Below are 14,515 nucleotides of genomic sequence, written 5' to 3'. Positions count from 1 at the left end.
TTCTCTTCCTACCAGTCTCTTACTTTCTCTTTTTCTCCCTGGCTTTGCCTATGTCCTCCATTCAATGTTAAATCATACAAGACGCTTGAAAGGCGTGTATAAGGACAGTGTTTCCCAAACACTGGGTCGAGGACCCATTTTTAAGGGTCACGAGTAAATATATATATTTGTTTTGTCTACAATTTTTTTAAACAATATTTTCTAAAGTAAAAAAATGAATTTAATCATTTAAAAAAAATCCAATTACCCCTTTTAAGAAATAGTGAAAATACTTTCACTAGTTTTCGTCCCGGGGAGACATCAAATTTCTCATTTTTGGTCTTGAGCAAAAAAAAATGGGAACCGCTGTATTAGGACATCTGTGTGTGCATGCATGTATTTTGTGCAGGCATGCACTCGCCTGTATGTGTGTTGCTTGCAAGTGTATGGCCGTGTGTGTGTGTGTGTGTGTGTGTGTGTGGGCGCACACACTCGCAAGCATGTACTATCCCTCTGTCGCCTACGGGGATGACAGGAAGAGCAGAGTGAATGATTGAGAGTGGGACAGAGGTGTGACAGTGATTGATAGGTACAGACTACCAGAGGTGTTGAAGTGTGGGAAAAAGTATGTCTCTTTCGCACTGTTGCTCAATGGCAGGAAGTGCCAAATATTCCCTGCTTTCTGTTAAATCTGGCACCAGCTCTGCATAATGTGTTTCTATTTGTTTTGTATAATGGGTTTACATAATTCTGTGCCACTGCTATACTTACCTAAATCATCACCTCTGTGCTGAATAATTACTTATAATGAAAGGCTAGTACCTACTACCTAATCTACTATTGTGCAATTATATGATCATGCTGTTTGTATACACAAAATAAAGTTCAGGTTACTTTTTAAATAGATTTGGATATGAGATTGATTCTGTCCCTCAGAGTGATTTTTTAAAAGTCTGAAAACAATGGAATCCACCGTCATTTTCTCACGCTTTGATTGTGTCTGTGTGTCTGTGTGTGTGTGCGTGCGTGTGTGCAAGCGCTAGGGGGTGCGATTGGAAGTTGAAGACAGACAACGCAAATGGCAGGTTTTAATTGGCTTTGGGTTTCTTGACACCTCTGGCTCTCATGCGCGTGCATGTGCTTGCATGAGTACATACTGTATGCGGTTGACTTGCAGGAAGTTGAGAAATGGCCATTAGCATTTGAAGAGACCTGTTAGCAAAACATAAAGCCCTCGCCTCACTGTCATATCGCTTACAGCTGCTGATTTATGAGCTGAGTTTAAACACACACACACACACACACACACACACACACACACACACACACACACACACACACACACACACACACACACACACACACACACACACACACACACACACACACACACACTCTCTTCTCCAAACCAAGCCTTCCTAGAGTGAGTCCCTGTGCGCTGTGTAGAGTTCTCACACAGCTTATGGAAGCTGTCAATCAAGGACAGAATGACCTTCAAGTAACCCAGGGCCCCTTTTTTATACTGAAAATGTGTCACTTTTTTACCAGTTAAATGGATATTTTCTGCTTTTGTTTGTTGACTTTCTGCACCCGTTTGTTTCCGATTTGATTTGACAAATGTATTTGACAATGTGGTGTGTTAATATTACAGTATTATTAAAATGTATATTTTGTATTTGTTGTATTTTTCCATTTGTTAGAGGATTATAAGTAAGCTAACCTCTCAGATGAATAGGTCTGTGTAAAATCCAATTCACTTGAGAAGTGTGTGAGTTGTGCTCACTTTCATTGTTGGTGAACACTAGCTGAGTTAACAGTGGGGCCAACATGGGCCATCTTCCAACCCCACAGGAGAGACACAGGAAATAAGGCTCTAGCGGTGGTTCGAGCTCAGGCCAGTAGGGGTACGCTTGGGTCCACAGACAAGATCCCTAACCACTTGACACTACATCTGGTCACAGAAATCTATTGCAATGAGCTCAGTTCCCACGAGCAGAGAATAAAGTTCTCATCTATAGGGCTGGAGAAAACGGAAGACCTTTGGGCCTTAATGCCACTTAATCTTTTTAATGACTTCTTTGTTTTTAATGACCGTACTAATATTACCACCACAGCTACTACCGCTACTCTTGCCTCCGGCTCTCGGTACTTCGCCGCCATTCTGGCTCCAGCGTGGGTTGCAGTTGCCAGGCTGTGAGTGGCAGCTTTCATACAGCCTCGCTCCACTCCCGGGGGCCCCTGTCCTGCCATTGCGGCTCCGTGTCAGTCAGCACCTCGGCAGTTGACTCGGCCTCTCTCCTTTCTCTCGGCCGCCTCGCACTTTCTCTCGCCGCTTCGTTTGTTGGATTTGGGGCTTAGGAGTGAGTACCAGTCTCAACTTACAAAGAGGGACGTTCTTTGTGTTTATGTGCATGCATGCTTTCGCGCGTGCGTTTCTGGATTTGATGGAAGAATGGGGCCATCAAAATTCTTCTAGTTGTCACTGAAATGACTCTCTCTCTCTCTTTCTCTCTCTCTCTCTCTCTGATTGACATGTGGCTTGTCAGGAGCAGTTAAGTGCTCAAGGTGCAGACAGAAGCACTTTGTTCCCACATACTGGTTGGCCAGCTGTGGTAGTTTACTGGCCAATCTAAACGTGCGGCCTTCACACTTCAGAATACAGTCGCCGGTGGTTTCAGAAGGCTATGTTGTGGGGGCGGGGCAAGTGCGCAGGGATGGGTTTAGCGCAGGCAGAGGGAAGGTATGTCATAAGGTTGACATAATAAAAGGCTTTGGGTCTATGTCTGCGCATGTGGTGTCAAAGGGTGTTTGGTTGTGTGCATATTAGCGTGTGTGTGTGTGTGTGTGTGTGTGTGTGTGTGTGTGTGTGTGTGTGTGTGTGTGTGTGTGTGTATACTGGTGTAAATGATACATTTCCTTATTCAGTTACCAATTATCACTGCTTGAACATCTTTTGATTGATTACAAGAGTGGCCACAGTGAGGAGAATTGGAGACATGGGGAGTGTAGGTTTTTATGGTTTTACTTGCGGCCTATGTAACATCTGACATATCTGACATAAAGTAGCATCTGGCACAAAAGAACATCTGCGCACACATGCATAGTGTATACACATACGGTATGCACATACTATGATTACTGTGTGTGTGAGAGTGAGTGAGTGCATAGTCCATCTCTGATTTTAAGTGTATACGTATATGTACGTATGTGGGAAGGAGGGCGTATATGATGGGGGGGGGGGGGGTGTACAGTACAGTATGTACAGTACATTGGGAGGGGAGACCAACAAGGAGCTGCTAGGAGGAGGAGATCAGAATCAACTATATTGTCATATCACACGTTTATAGGTGTAAAGAAATTGTTTTTTCCCCTCTTTGTGGGAACACATTTTTTTTTTTCTATGGAGAAAATCGGTCCAGTCTGCCAGATTCTGGACACTTCATCGAGTGGACACTTGGCTCCAGAGCCATTGCCAGGCTGCCTTTACATTTTGGCCAGAATTAGATATCAAGGCTACAGGCATTCTCCCATTTCCCACAGTCGTTAGGCAGCCTTCCATTAAGCAAAACGAGCTGTTGGTAGCTAAGTGGATGAGGGACTGTTCCATGGTCAATTTGCATGGAGAGCTGCTGATTGATCCAGCGAGTCACAGCGTCATTTGGCAACTCCATTTCACCACAGCCATTAATGACAATCAAGATGTCGTTTGAATAAAAGAAAGGCTTACGTAAATTGTTTATTTATAAGAATAATACAAGCATGATGGCAAATTTCAAAGACGCCACAATATTTAACATATTTTAGTTTTAACTACAGTGTTAATGTAGTTGTATAATTAATTAGTTGTAATTGTATAAAACCACAAAATGATGCAAACCTGTTTCATCATTAAAAAATATGACTATTGATTACTATTGGACATGGTTATGGTAGGAACCGTTACATTGTTAACACATTAAGACCTGTCATTTTATATTTTAACCACTTTAACCAGTATTTCATGCTTTGGCTATTCAAAAATAGCAGGTAAACAAGCTCACAGCACTGAGTGCCACGCTATGAGCTTGTATATCTGCTATTTCTTTTTAATCATGAACACTTGTGCAAATCTTTGAAAATATATTTTTATAACATTTGTAACTCAAATCTTTGCCTCCGGGGGGTCCCTGGAACTAAATATTTGAGATGGGGTCCGCGGCTAAATACATAATTTTGGAGGTCCTTGACATGAATAAAGTTTGAGAACCACTGATATTATAGCAACATAAGTGTTTCAGAAAACTGCTAGGATTTAGAAGATATTTGTAGAATCGGCCTCAGGTCTAAATGGGTTAAGCTTATATATTTGACAAAAGTGTTTTCATTACTTCTCAGCGTGTTAACCACGTTCAACCTGGCGTCTATTTTCGGCATGTCATTAAAATGCAGAAAACTGAAGACGTTTCGATGCAACGCGTTGTGAGCTTGTAGATCAGCTATTTCTGCGGCATGACACCGGCATCTGACAAATTATATATTTCAGCCATAAGTGGTGAAGTTGCCGTTCGGCTTCTTGTAAGTCCTTTTGTAAATCCTTGGATGGAAACATTGGCTATTGTTACCATCGGCACACTGGCTCCCAAGAACCTTTCAGCCACTCTGCGGCCTCCTCAGCCCCTCTGCCCGCCTGCTAACCAACCAACCCGTCTGAGGAGGCAGGGAGAGGGTGACGACTGATAGACAGACGATGGACGGGGAGTTGAAGGGTGAAAGGGAGACAGCGAGAGAGAACTGGGGCGGAGGGAGTGAGGACAGAGGGAGATATGCTCCACTGCTGTACACAGTGCCACAGTAAAGTGAGTGGAACGCTACGAGGGCCCCAGCTCTCTGGATGTGATGACACACACACACACACACACACACACACACACACACACACACACACACACACACACACACACACACACACTACACACTGTGTGTGCGTGCGCTTAATAGAGCAGAACCTCCTTGTCTGATGTAACTGTAACTCTGTTCCACTCCAAGGCTAACACAGTGAGACACACACACACACACACACACACACACACACACACACACACACACACACACACACACACCCTGCTCTCTGGAACACTGCCTTGTGCTTTACCTATTTTTTCCTCGTTCTCCTTGTTTGAGTTTACGTTGCAAAATCCCAAGTGTTAAATTTAACTAACTAAAAATAGACCACAATGGTCTTAAAAGTGAATTAAAAATGTTGCTGCGTATCTCCCCATTATCTCCATCCATCCTTCTCTCAGATTCCCAGTCACTCACTGCTTTTCTCTCTCTCCCTCTCTCCATCTTTCTCTCTTTCTTTCTGAGGGTGCGTCCCGAGCCATAAATTAGCGTGCGCGACAGTAAAAAGCTCCCCCGGCACCTCGGAAAAGTAGTTCCTGGGCTGAAGTTGATTGATGGATAACTAATGAGGCAGCAGCCTCAACCTCCCTGTGTGTGTGTGTGTGTGTGTGTGTGTGTGTGTGTGTGTGTGTGTGTGTGTGTGTGTGTGTGTGTGTGTGTGTGTGTGTGTGTGTGTGTGTGTGTGTGTGTGTGTGTGTGTGTGTGTGTGTGTGTGTGTGTGTGTGCGCATGTGTGTGCGTGCGCGTGTGTGAGACTGAGAAAGAAACCAAGAGGTTTCCAGTAGTAAATCAGTGAGACGGTGAGTTGCGTCCCTCCTATTAGGCCAAATAGCTAATGTTACTAAGCCTAGCCCCAGGGTTACACCACACCTACAGTGTACACAGTCAAATCCTCAGTGCTAATTGAATTCAGAGTGTACAGATGGAACCTATGACTCCATTTGTACTCTCTTCAGAGTTAAATGAACACAAAGGATTTTTCTGTGCACACGCACACACACACACACGCGCGCGCGCGCGTACACACACTAATGCTTCTCACAGCACTTTAAATCACACACAGCAAGGGAAAAAAACGGATACAAAAATAAGTTTCCTGTATTTGCGACCTCAGGCAATGACAAACAAGTCTTTCAATTTTTGTATGTATACAGATGCAGTATAGTATATCGAGACTAAGTCTATTATGATTATTGTTAGTGATAAAAAAGATATACAAGCGTTCCCCCTCATTAATGAGATGCCCTGTGGGTTCATTCCTTCATTCGGGTGTCTGATCATGAGAACACATCCATATGTGTTGATTATCTCTTCACTTCCGTCTCAGTTTAACAGATAAAACTTTATTGCATCCCGAAGGGGAAATCTGTTTTTATCTGCAACCAGTAGCGCGATAAAGTTTTAAATTGGACCACAAAAGAATGACTTAAAACAACATTTTCTGTCATTTTATTTTATGAATTTGACAGTAGACAGGTGCGTGCGTACGTGCACGTGCATGTGCATGTGACCTGCATACCTCATACCCCCCTCATGTTTTTTGTCCTGCTATAAGGTTACAGGTGCAATGTGAGAACTTGTTCACTGGGGTTTTACTGCAGGTTAACAAAAAACACACTCAAACACACACCTACGCTATTCTCGTGTGAAAACAAAACACTCTTCTCCGGTGTGACATTACAGGTGATTTCCTCTCTCTCTCTCTCTGTCTCACTCTCTTTCTCTTCCTATTCCCTCCCTCTGCCACCCCACCCCAACACAATCACACACACACACACACACACACACCGGAAATAGTAAATCTTTCAGTCTCACAGTTATGCGATCTGACTGTTGTTTAGAGCGTTTATTTTTACTGTCTCCAACGTTGCCGTGGGCAAGATTCCCACTAGCACTCACACAGCCGCACTTCACCTGTGCAGCCACCGGGGGCAGTGCACCTCATGGGGTGATCTGGGGCTGTAGGAAAAGGCAGGATCCCTCTTATCTCTCCCTCTATCTCTTTCACTCAATGTCTCTCGCTGTTAATGCAGCCAAGGTCAAGTGAATTTAAGATTGGTGTGTGTGTGTGTGTGTCTGTGTCTGACTGTGTCTGTGTCTGTGTATGCGTGTCACGCACACCTGACCCCAGCAACTAGAACCCTCCTATTCAGCCACAGTCAAACACAAGACGGGTTTCAATTACCTACGCTCCATCACTTTCTTTCCCTCCATCCACTATTTTCTCTCTCTTCTTACACATTCTCTCTCTTTGTCCCCAACCGAAGTCCGGAGACTATGTTTTCGCCCTTGTCAGTCCGTTGTGTGTCCGTCTGTGTGTGTCTGTGAGGTGAGCAGCTAATCTAAAAGAGACTGTCGGACCGAACGGTGGGAAACCTTGCAGTTTGCACGCACACTGTGGGAAGAACCTCTGCCACACATTCTTCAAATTGGCCTCATGGTGGCGCTATAATTGGGCCCTTCACCTTTTGGCCTTTAACTCTTGAACCGTAGGTGGTACAAAAAAAAGTTTTTCTCTGGATTCCTTGGCTCTATCCATCCACACACACACACACACACACACACACACACACACACACACACACACACACACACACACACACACATGCACACAGTATATTAGATTTTAAGTCCATTTTACCCTGCTGCTTTGCACCATGTGGCTGGTAAAATCAAGCCCTGGCTCCTGCTGTATCGGTATCTCTCTTTCTCTGCATCTTTTTCTGTATCTCTCTCCCCTGTCCTGTTATTGCTGACAGAGGGAAGGGTGCGTTTGCTAGCCAGCGGTGTTGTTATCCGTTTACATGCCAGTGTTTGTTCAGTGACTTGATCGAGTTACAGGACAAATCAGGCCAGACTGGGCTGCATGCACCAACGCACGCACGCACAAACACACACACACACACACACACACACACACACACACACACACACACACACACACACACACACACACACACACACACACACTAGCCATCACCTTAGCTGCATTGGCAGCTGCTGATGCATCAATGCCCAGCTCAACCATAGAAAGACTGGTGATAGGTAATGCACAAAAACAATTTTCACCCACTCCTTTACACCTGTATACCTGTGATGTGATAATGAAGATCATTCTGATTCTCTCAATCTCCCTAGGTTTAACCCATTCAATTCGGGAACGCATCTCTGTCATTTTTAATTTCTTTGGCTACTAGCTCATGAGCATTTTTTTAAAGCGTATTTTTTTAAAGCTAACATTTGTAAAATATTTTGTTCCAGGGCCCCCCAGAAGCAAAGATTTGAGGTACAGATGTTCGCTTAAAAAATTTATATATATTAAAATGTTGCTCAAATTCGCTAAAACTTTCAAAAATAGCAGATCTATAAGCTCATAAATCTGTTTTTTTTGAATAGCCAAAGAAATCTAAAATGACACAGGTACGTTCCCAGTCTTAATGGGTTAACCACAGATGTATCTGAACACTCAACAATGTTGATGTGTATTTCATTTCATTGTTGATGATTACCAACATCGCTGTTGCCATCAACAGAGCAAAAATCAAAGTCACATGGACAATGTCATGGCCACTGAGGGTAGTGGCTAATAACCAGGATGTAAGGCTTGTATTATTTGAGATTTATGGATTGCACTTTGGGGTAGACTTTCCAGCACAAATTAGGGGGTGTTTTATAGACACCTAATACTGTGCAGTGTTATGGCAGTGAATGTAATGTTAGCCATTCAAGACGCACTGGTCAATTCGGAACGGAAACCAGGCTTTCCGCCATGTGGAAAGCCTAGTGACGCGAGCTTCGGTTGAGAAGGCAGATGTCGTTCCCACTTGGTATGCCATCAACTGACCCATTCTGGGGATTTTGAGCTAATCTTCCGTGTGTGGCTCAACTACTGTACATCTATGTCCTGGGATTTCCTGGCTCCTTATTAGGAAACAGTCTCGTTTTGGATATTATGCTAGCTGGGGATGTGTGAAGAGTTCATTTAGAGGGTCTTTATTGACAACACAAACCGCTAACCAGAATAAGTATGAGGATAAAGATGGAGATAGCTTTGAAGAATAACCCAATGATCGGGGCCAATCTAAACATTCCCTCTGTCTCTCCTCTGTTTTGCCGCTCCCTCCGTATGTCAATCAACTCAGTCCATCTCTACGTCCCGTTACATCTCTCTTCATCCACTTAGTGAAATTTTGGCTATGGCGCACTGTAAGAGCAAAATGTTCACGATGTGAATATGGTCAATTAGCTTTTTGTCTGTCAGTGTCTCTGTGAGGCTACCAGCTTTTTGGGTGGTGTGACAGACAGATGCAGTAACTCTCATTCAGACAGTAACTGTCATCTTTCTGCTAATCCTGGTCGCAGTCTTACATTTCCTGTGTGTTGTGTGTATGTTTTGGCAGCATGACGTGTCGTCAGGGGCTCTGAAGGCTGCGCTGGATGGGGTGGTGCAGGAGTGTGTAAGCTTCGTGGGAGTGGACATCAACATTTGCTCAGAGACGTTGATGAGGTAGGAAATGCACCCACACACACACACACACACACACACACACACACACACGCACACGTTCATACACACACGTAACTTCAGTGCACACGGTTCTGCTCTATTTCACTTTCTCTCTCATATATTCGCTTTCACATTCACACACATGCGCACACCAGCACATTGCTGTGGAGTGGTGATGGAGTAGGGGCCAGAGACCTCCGACATACTTTCCCTCAGCAGTCACAACATGGCAAAAACGTCATTTTCACACACACACACACACACACACACACACACACACACACACACACACACACACACACACACACACAGACAGACAAAGTTGGCCCCACCAGCTCGCTGTTTAGTCTAACACTTCACGCCCAGTCTACCTCACTGGACCCTCTGGATCCAACACAGAGCATTCCAGCACTGATACAGCAACACAAACACACACAAATACGTTCACACACTCCCAGGCACACTTCTAAACCTTTGGCCTACTGCAAAAAAAAACGTAAGCACACATGCCCGTTTTTTCGCTGTAAGGCATGCATGTGTATAGATACACACACCGCACACACAAGAGCACAAATTCAGTGCAACACATTCACGCTTGCACGCACATGCGCGCAACCTTCATGAAATCAGGCAGCAGAGCAGCCATCAGGTCATCTGTTTACTTGTCTGCTGGGTAAATGAGCTTTTTCCATGCCTGCAAGGGCTCCAGATGCACGCAGGCACGCTCACACACACACGCACACACGCACACACGCACACACGCACAGACGCACAGACGCACAGACGTGTTGATGACTGCAGTATTATGCAGAGTGTTGACATAGCAGTGTGTTTCAGAGTGACCGGAGTCTCTCTGGGCTGTGGACATGAAGTGCGAGCAGAGCTAATTGAGCTTCAAACCACTAGTCCAGACCTGGACAAACACACGCTCTAATCTAAACATTGGTGTGTATGTGTGTGTGTATGTGTGTGTGTTTCTTGTGAAAGCTTTTTCCTGCTCATTAAAAGAAGAAAAATAGTTGTCACAATGAATGGCAGGTCACGTTCCAGGCTGTCCGCTTGTTTTTTTTATACTGACTCTCTTCTTACGGTGGTGTGTGCTTGCTGTCATAGTTGTGATGTTAGCACAGGTCTTTTTTTTTCTTTTTCATGACAAGCTACAGCAACACCATTTATCTTGCAACACAGTGTTTCTGCAAACTTTATTACGTGTCAAGAGAGTGCTCTCAAATACTAAAACAATATTAGGGAATTATGTTTTTTTCCCACACAACATTAGACACATGTAGCTCAGTGGGCGTCTTTTAGAAAATGCTCCATGCAACATTTATGCTCATGAACAAACATGAAGCAAAGTTGTCATGACAATCATGAACAAAATATTTTTGTTGCTTTCAAAACCAGCAAATCAATCAATCAATCAATCAATGCTAAAAAACTAAAATATTAATGTTATGCATTCATTTAATCCCCACTATTGATAACCTGTGCTGTGTATGTAGACATAAATAAATAATTTCAAGGTGTTTCTTGCAGACACGTATCAGGTCTGAATGCAGGGCGCGCGCGCAGCATAGCTGAGTGGCGGGACCAGAACGGACCCTTCACCAACAGGGAACAAGTCAAACTGGTGAAGGGCATGGGGCCAAAGAGCTACCAGCAGTGTGCTGGCTTCATACGGATCAACCCTCAGACCCTACACAGGTACACGGCCACACACACACCATTCAACGTGGTCTTGTTTCATTGTTTTCGAGCCTATTCCTCATAAGCCTGATTTTTACATCATCGTATGATGAAGTATGCCAAAAATAGGCAATATACAAGCCGATATAACGTGTTGCAATGCGACCCGTTTTGAGCTTGTAGATCTGCAATGTTTGGCACGTGACTCAGTCCGTGGTGCGACAGAATATAAATTAAGCAATAACCTGTGCACTTTTTTCCTGTGCTTTTCCACTTTTTTCCTGTGCTTATTGGGAATTTAATTACCAGCTTGATGAAACCTCCAAAATCTCCAAATAACAATGAATGAATTGAATATTTTCTGCTTACTTTCTGTAAAACCAAAAGTAAACGTGGGGGTGCAGCATTTAGTTTTCATGCACCACATATCTGGAACAAACTCCCAGAAAACTGCAGGTCTACTGCCACTCGTATTTCTAAAGACCTAAACTAAACTAAAGACCTTTCTGTTTGCCGCTGTTATTTTTCTCTTTTCTTTTTCTTTCTCTTCTGCACTACACTGTAATTGTGTGTGTTATTTTTACTTCTTTTGTTTTATGCATCCTAATGTAATATTACAATTGTGTTTCCTTTGCTTGATGTATTGTGTATAGCACATTGAATTGCCTTGTCGTTGAAATGTGCTATACAAATAAAATGGCCTTGCCTTGCCTTTTTGTAGGCCTACAATTAAGCCTAACTTATACCCACTTCTGGGTATGTCACTTGCTGAAAATAGAATATTTTAACTGGTAGCTACAATGTAGTAACACCAAAACACCAAAACGTCCTAATGAGACCGCACAGCTTTTAGAGACTTGATAGAGATGATTATGTTAAATGTGAGCTGGCGCTGTGCCTCTACAGTCTACAGTCATGGACATCAGAGCCAGTGGCCGCTGTGGTGTCAGAGAAACCAGCAGCTAAGAAGACCAAAGGAAAGACCAGCGCCAACATCCCATCGTGTCCCAACCCCCTGGACCTGACCTGCATACACCCAGAGTCCTACCACATAGCACAGAGGTACTGTACCACACACTGCAATGATACACACATTTACAAACATACCCTTAAATACTTTTTTTATATTTCACTTCTACAAAGATATCTGAAAGATGTATTCATAATTTCAGATTCGATTCTGAAAGGGATAAAATAATAAGCCAAAGGTTGGTTCTGTTAACCCATTTAGACCATGCGTGCTTAAAGAGGAGAGTCAATTCTGGAGGTTTGTCTTAGGGTGTGAAAGGACACAGCAGTCTACTTGTTCTACTTGCACTGTTGTTCTGTGTACTGAGAATGAACAGAATGGTAAAAATAAATATCTATGACCCATTTCACCCACTGTACTTGATACTTCCATACTCTATTTTTGTAATGGAGCCTTCTTTCCCAAAGATACAGTAAGTGTGCGTATTTTTGGACTGGTACAGAAATGGCACCCAAGTAAAGGCTGCAGCATACTCCAAATAACACCAAACGTTTTTGGGGCTTGGGCAGGGCTTCCCGAACCGAAGAAAGTTTGTTAAGGATCAAAGTTTTATATTTGGCATCGGGTTCTGAATGGTAGACCCACCCACTGCATACAGTGCTGGTTATTCTACCACAGATATTTGCCGTTTGTTTACCTCAACTTCCAATATGCCTTGGATATAATTTGTCTCAGAGTTTTCACCATTTCTGGTGACGGACACAGTGGACAAAGTGTGTGTGCTGTCTATCCGTTAATTAACCCATTAAAACCGGGAAAGCATCTGCCATTCTGTCATTTTAGATTTTATATATATATATATATATATAGCAACATACATTTTTCAGAAAACCCTTAGGATTTAGAACAGTGGTTCTCAAAAGAAAAACATTTTTAGAAAAACCTTGATAGTGTTTGAAAGTTTTTGAATATTTTTTTACTACACAAATCTTCTCCTCTGGGGGTCCCTAGCAGAAAATGTTTTCAGATGGGGGTCCGCGACCAAATCCTACTATAATTCTACAAAGCTCTGTAGTGGTGACTGGTGAGGTGGTGAGGCCAAACTTTGTTCTGCCCGGTTCCCCTCAGTGGCTTGAGCAATTGATCTGAATTTGCATGTGTGTGTGCACGGAACAGCGAAGCCCGTTTTTTGATTTCACCAAATCTCCGCTGTTTATTAGCGTTTTTGTGTAAAAGAATGTCACCGTGGTTACGGCTGCACAGGTGTGGGATGGCCCCGTGAGCTATGGGATGAAGTGCCTCCCGGGTTGCCAGATCATGTGCGCATATCCCCCCACGGGTATGGACTAGTACATATCATTTTGGGGGTTCTTGGCTCGAAAAAGTTTGAGAACTACTGATTTAGAAGGCATCTGTAGAATCGGCCTCAGGTCTTAATGTGTTAAATGCTGTCAGGTTGTATTTGTAGTCATGCAGAGAGGGAGGTTTGCACCTGGCATTCGACAAGTGATAAACAATCTTGGAGGTGCAAGAACTGCCCGAACCGAACGTCGACAAAGCCATTATTTTATGCTTTGGCTATTTTTGAAAAAATGTGAAAAAAAAAGATATATATATATTCAAAGATTTGCACACATTTTCAAGATTTTTCAAAAATAGCAGATCTACAAGCACTCGGTGCCTCGCTATGAGCTTGTATATCTGCTATTTTTGAGACATTTATAAGAAATCTAAACAGATGTGTTCCCGGTTTTAGTGGGTTAACCAGTATAGGGGTAGTGCTGGTAGCTCATAAAAACGCTTTCTGTGGACACAGCCTGTCATGCCAACACCAAGGAGCGATGCATCTTGGTGTGATCATCCCCAGATACAGTAGAGTACAAAATGTAACCACATGGACCTGTGAGGGACCATTATGTTAAGATTTGTACACTCTCAAAGTTACAAATGGATAAATGAATACTGAGGATTTTACAGTGTGTCAAATATAAACTACTTTATCCAAAGATCCACTCACTGACAAAGAGCGAGTCTTTCCCCCTCCAGTCATATTTTTTCCCCATCTGAAACGTGTATGCCACGTTCCTCGTTCTAAATCCGATTTCTGGAGTTATGTGAGTTTTCTGTTCAGGAATCTCCATGTCACTTTGATCACATCAAGAACATTGTGGAGCTTGTTGACAAAAGAAAAAAGAAGGAAATGGCAGAAGAATGTGCTTTGGATTCTTTCTTTGTTTTACAAGAAAATATGCAGAAAGTCAAAGGGGGTGAATGTTTTTTATACTGGACGTACGCGCACACACATGGACAATGGCATTGGCACAGACACACACAGTGACATAGACACTTGGGCATAACATCGCACACAATTGTATAAACATCAACACGTTTGTGCTTGCATGCACAGTTGCACACAGAAACACACACACACACACACACACACACACACACACACACACACACACACACACAGCCGGTGCCCACTCTTTTTGT

The 14,515-nt window shown here is 43.3% G+C and overlaps 2 protein-coding genes across 2 annotated transcripts in view; one reads left to right on the top strand and one right to left on the bottom strand.

Annotated features, from left to right (window-relative positions):
• LOC311059179 (uncharacterized protein) overlaps nucleotides 1-14,515 on the bottom strand; it is a 431,271-nt gene that overhangs the window by 156,565 nt on the left and 260,191 nt on the right. The gene's annotated exons all lie outside the window — the stretch shown is intronic.
• The window catches only part of srbd1 (S1 RNA binding domain 1), a 91,791-nt gene that overhangs the window by 65,635 nt on the left and 11,641 nt on the right, over nucleotides 1-14,515 (top strand). Inside the window, exons 17-19 of the mRNA XM_084076588.1 lie at nucleotides 9,260-9,366; nucleotides 10,903-11,070; nucleotides 11,959-12,114. Coding sequence (XP_083932714.1) covers nucleotides 9,260-9,366; nucleotides 10,903-11,070; nucleotides 11,959-12,114 — 431 coding nt within the window. The remainder of the gene's footprint in view (nucleotides 1-9,259; nucleotides 9,367-10,902; nucleotides 11,071-11,958; nucleotides 12,115-14,515) is intronic.

The sequence above is a fragment of the Gymnoscopelus microlampas genome, assembly GCF_963454915.1.
Source record: "Gymnoscopelus microlampas genome assembly, chromosome: 13".
Lineage (NCBI taxonomy): Eukaryota > Metazoa > Chordata > Actinopteri > Myctophiformes > Myctophidae > Gymnoscopelus > Gymnoscopelus microlampas.
This window is presented reverse-complemented; position numbering and strand designations above follow the sequence as displayed.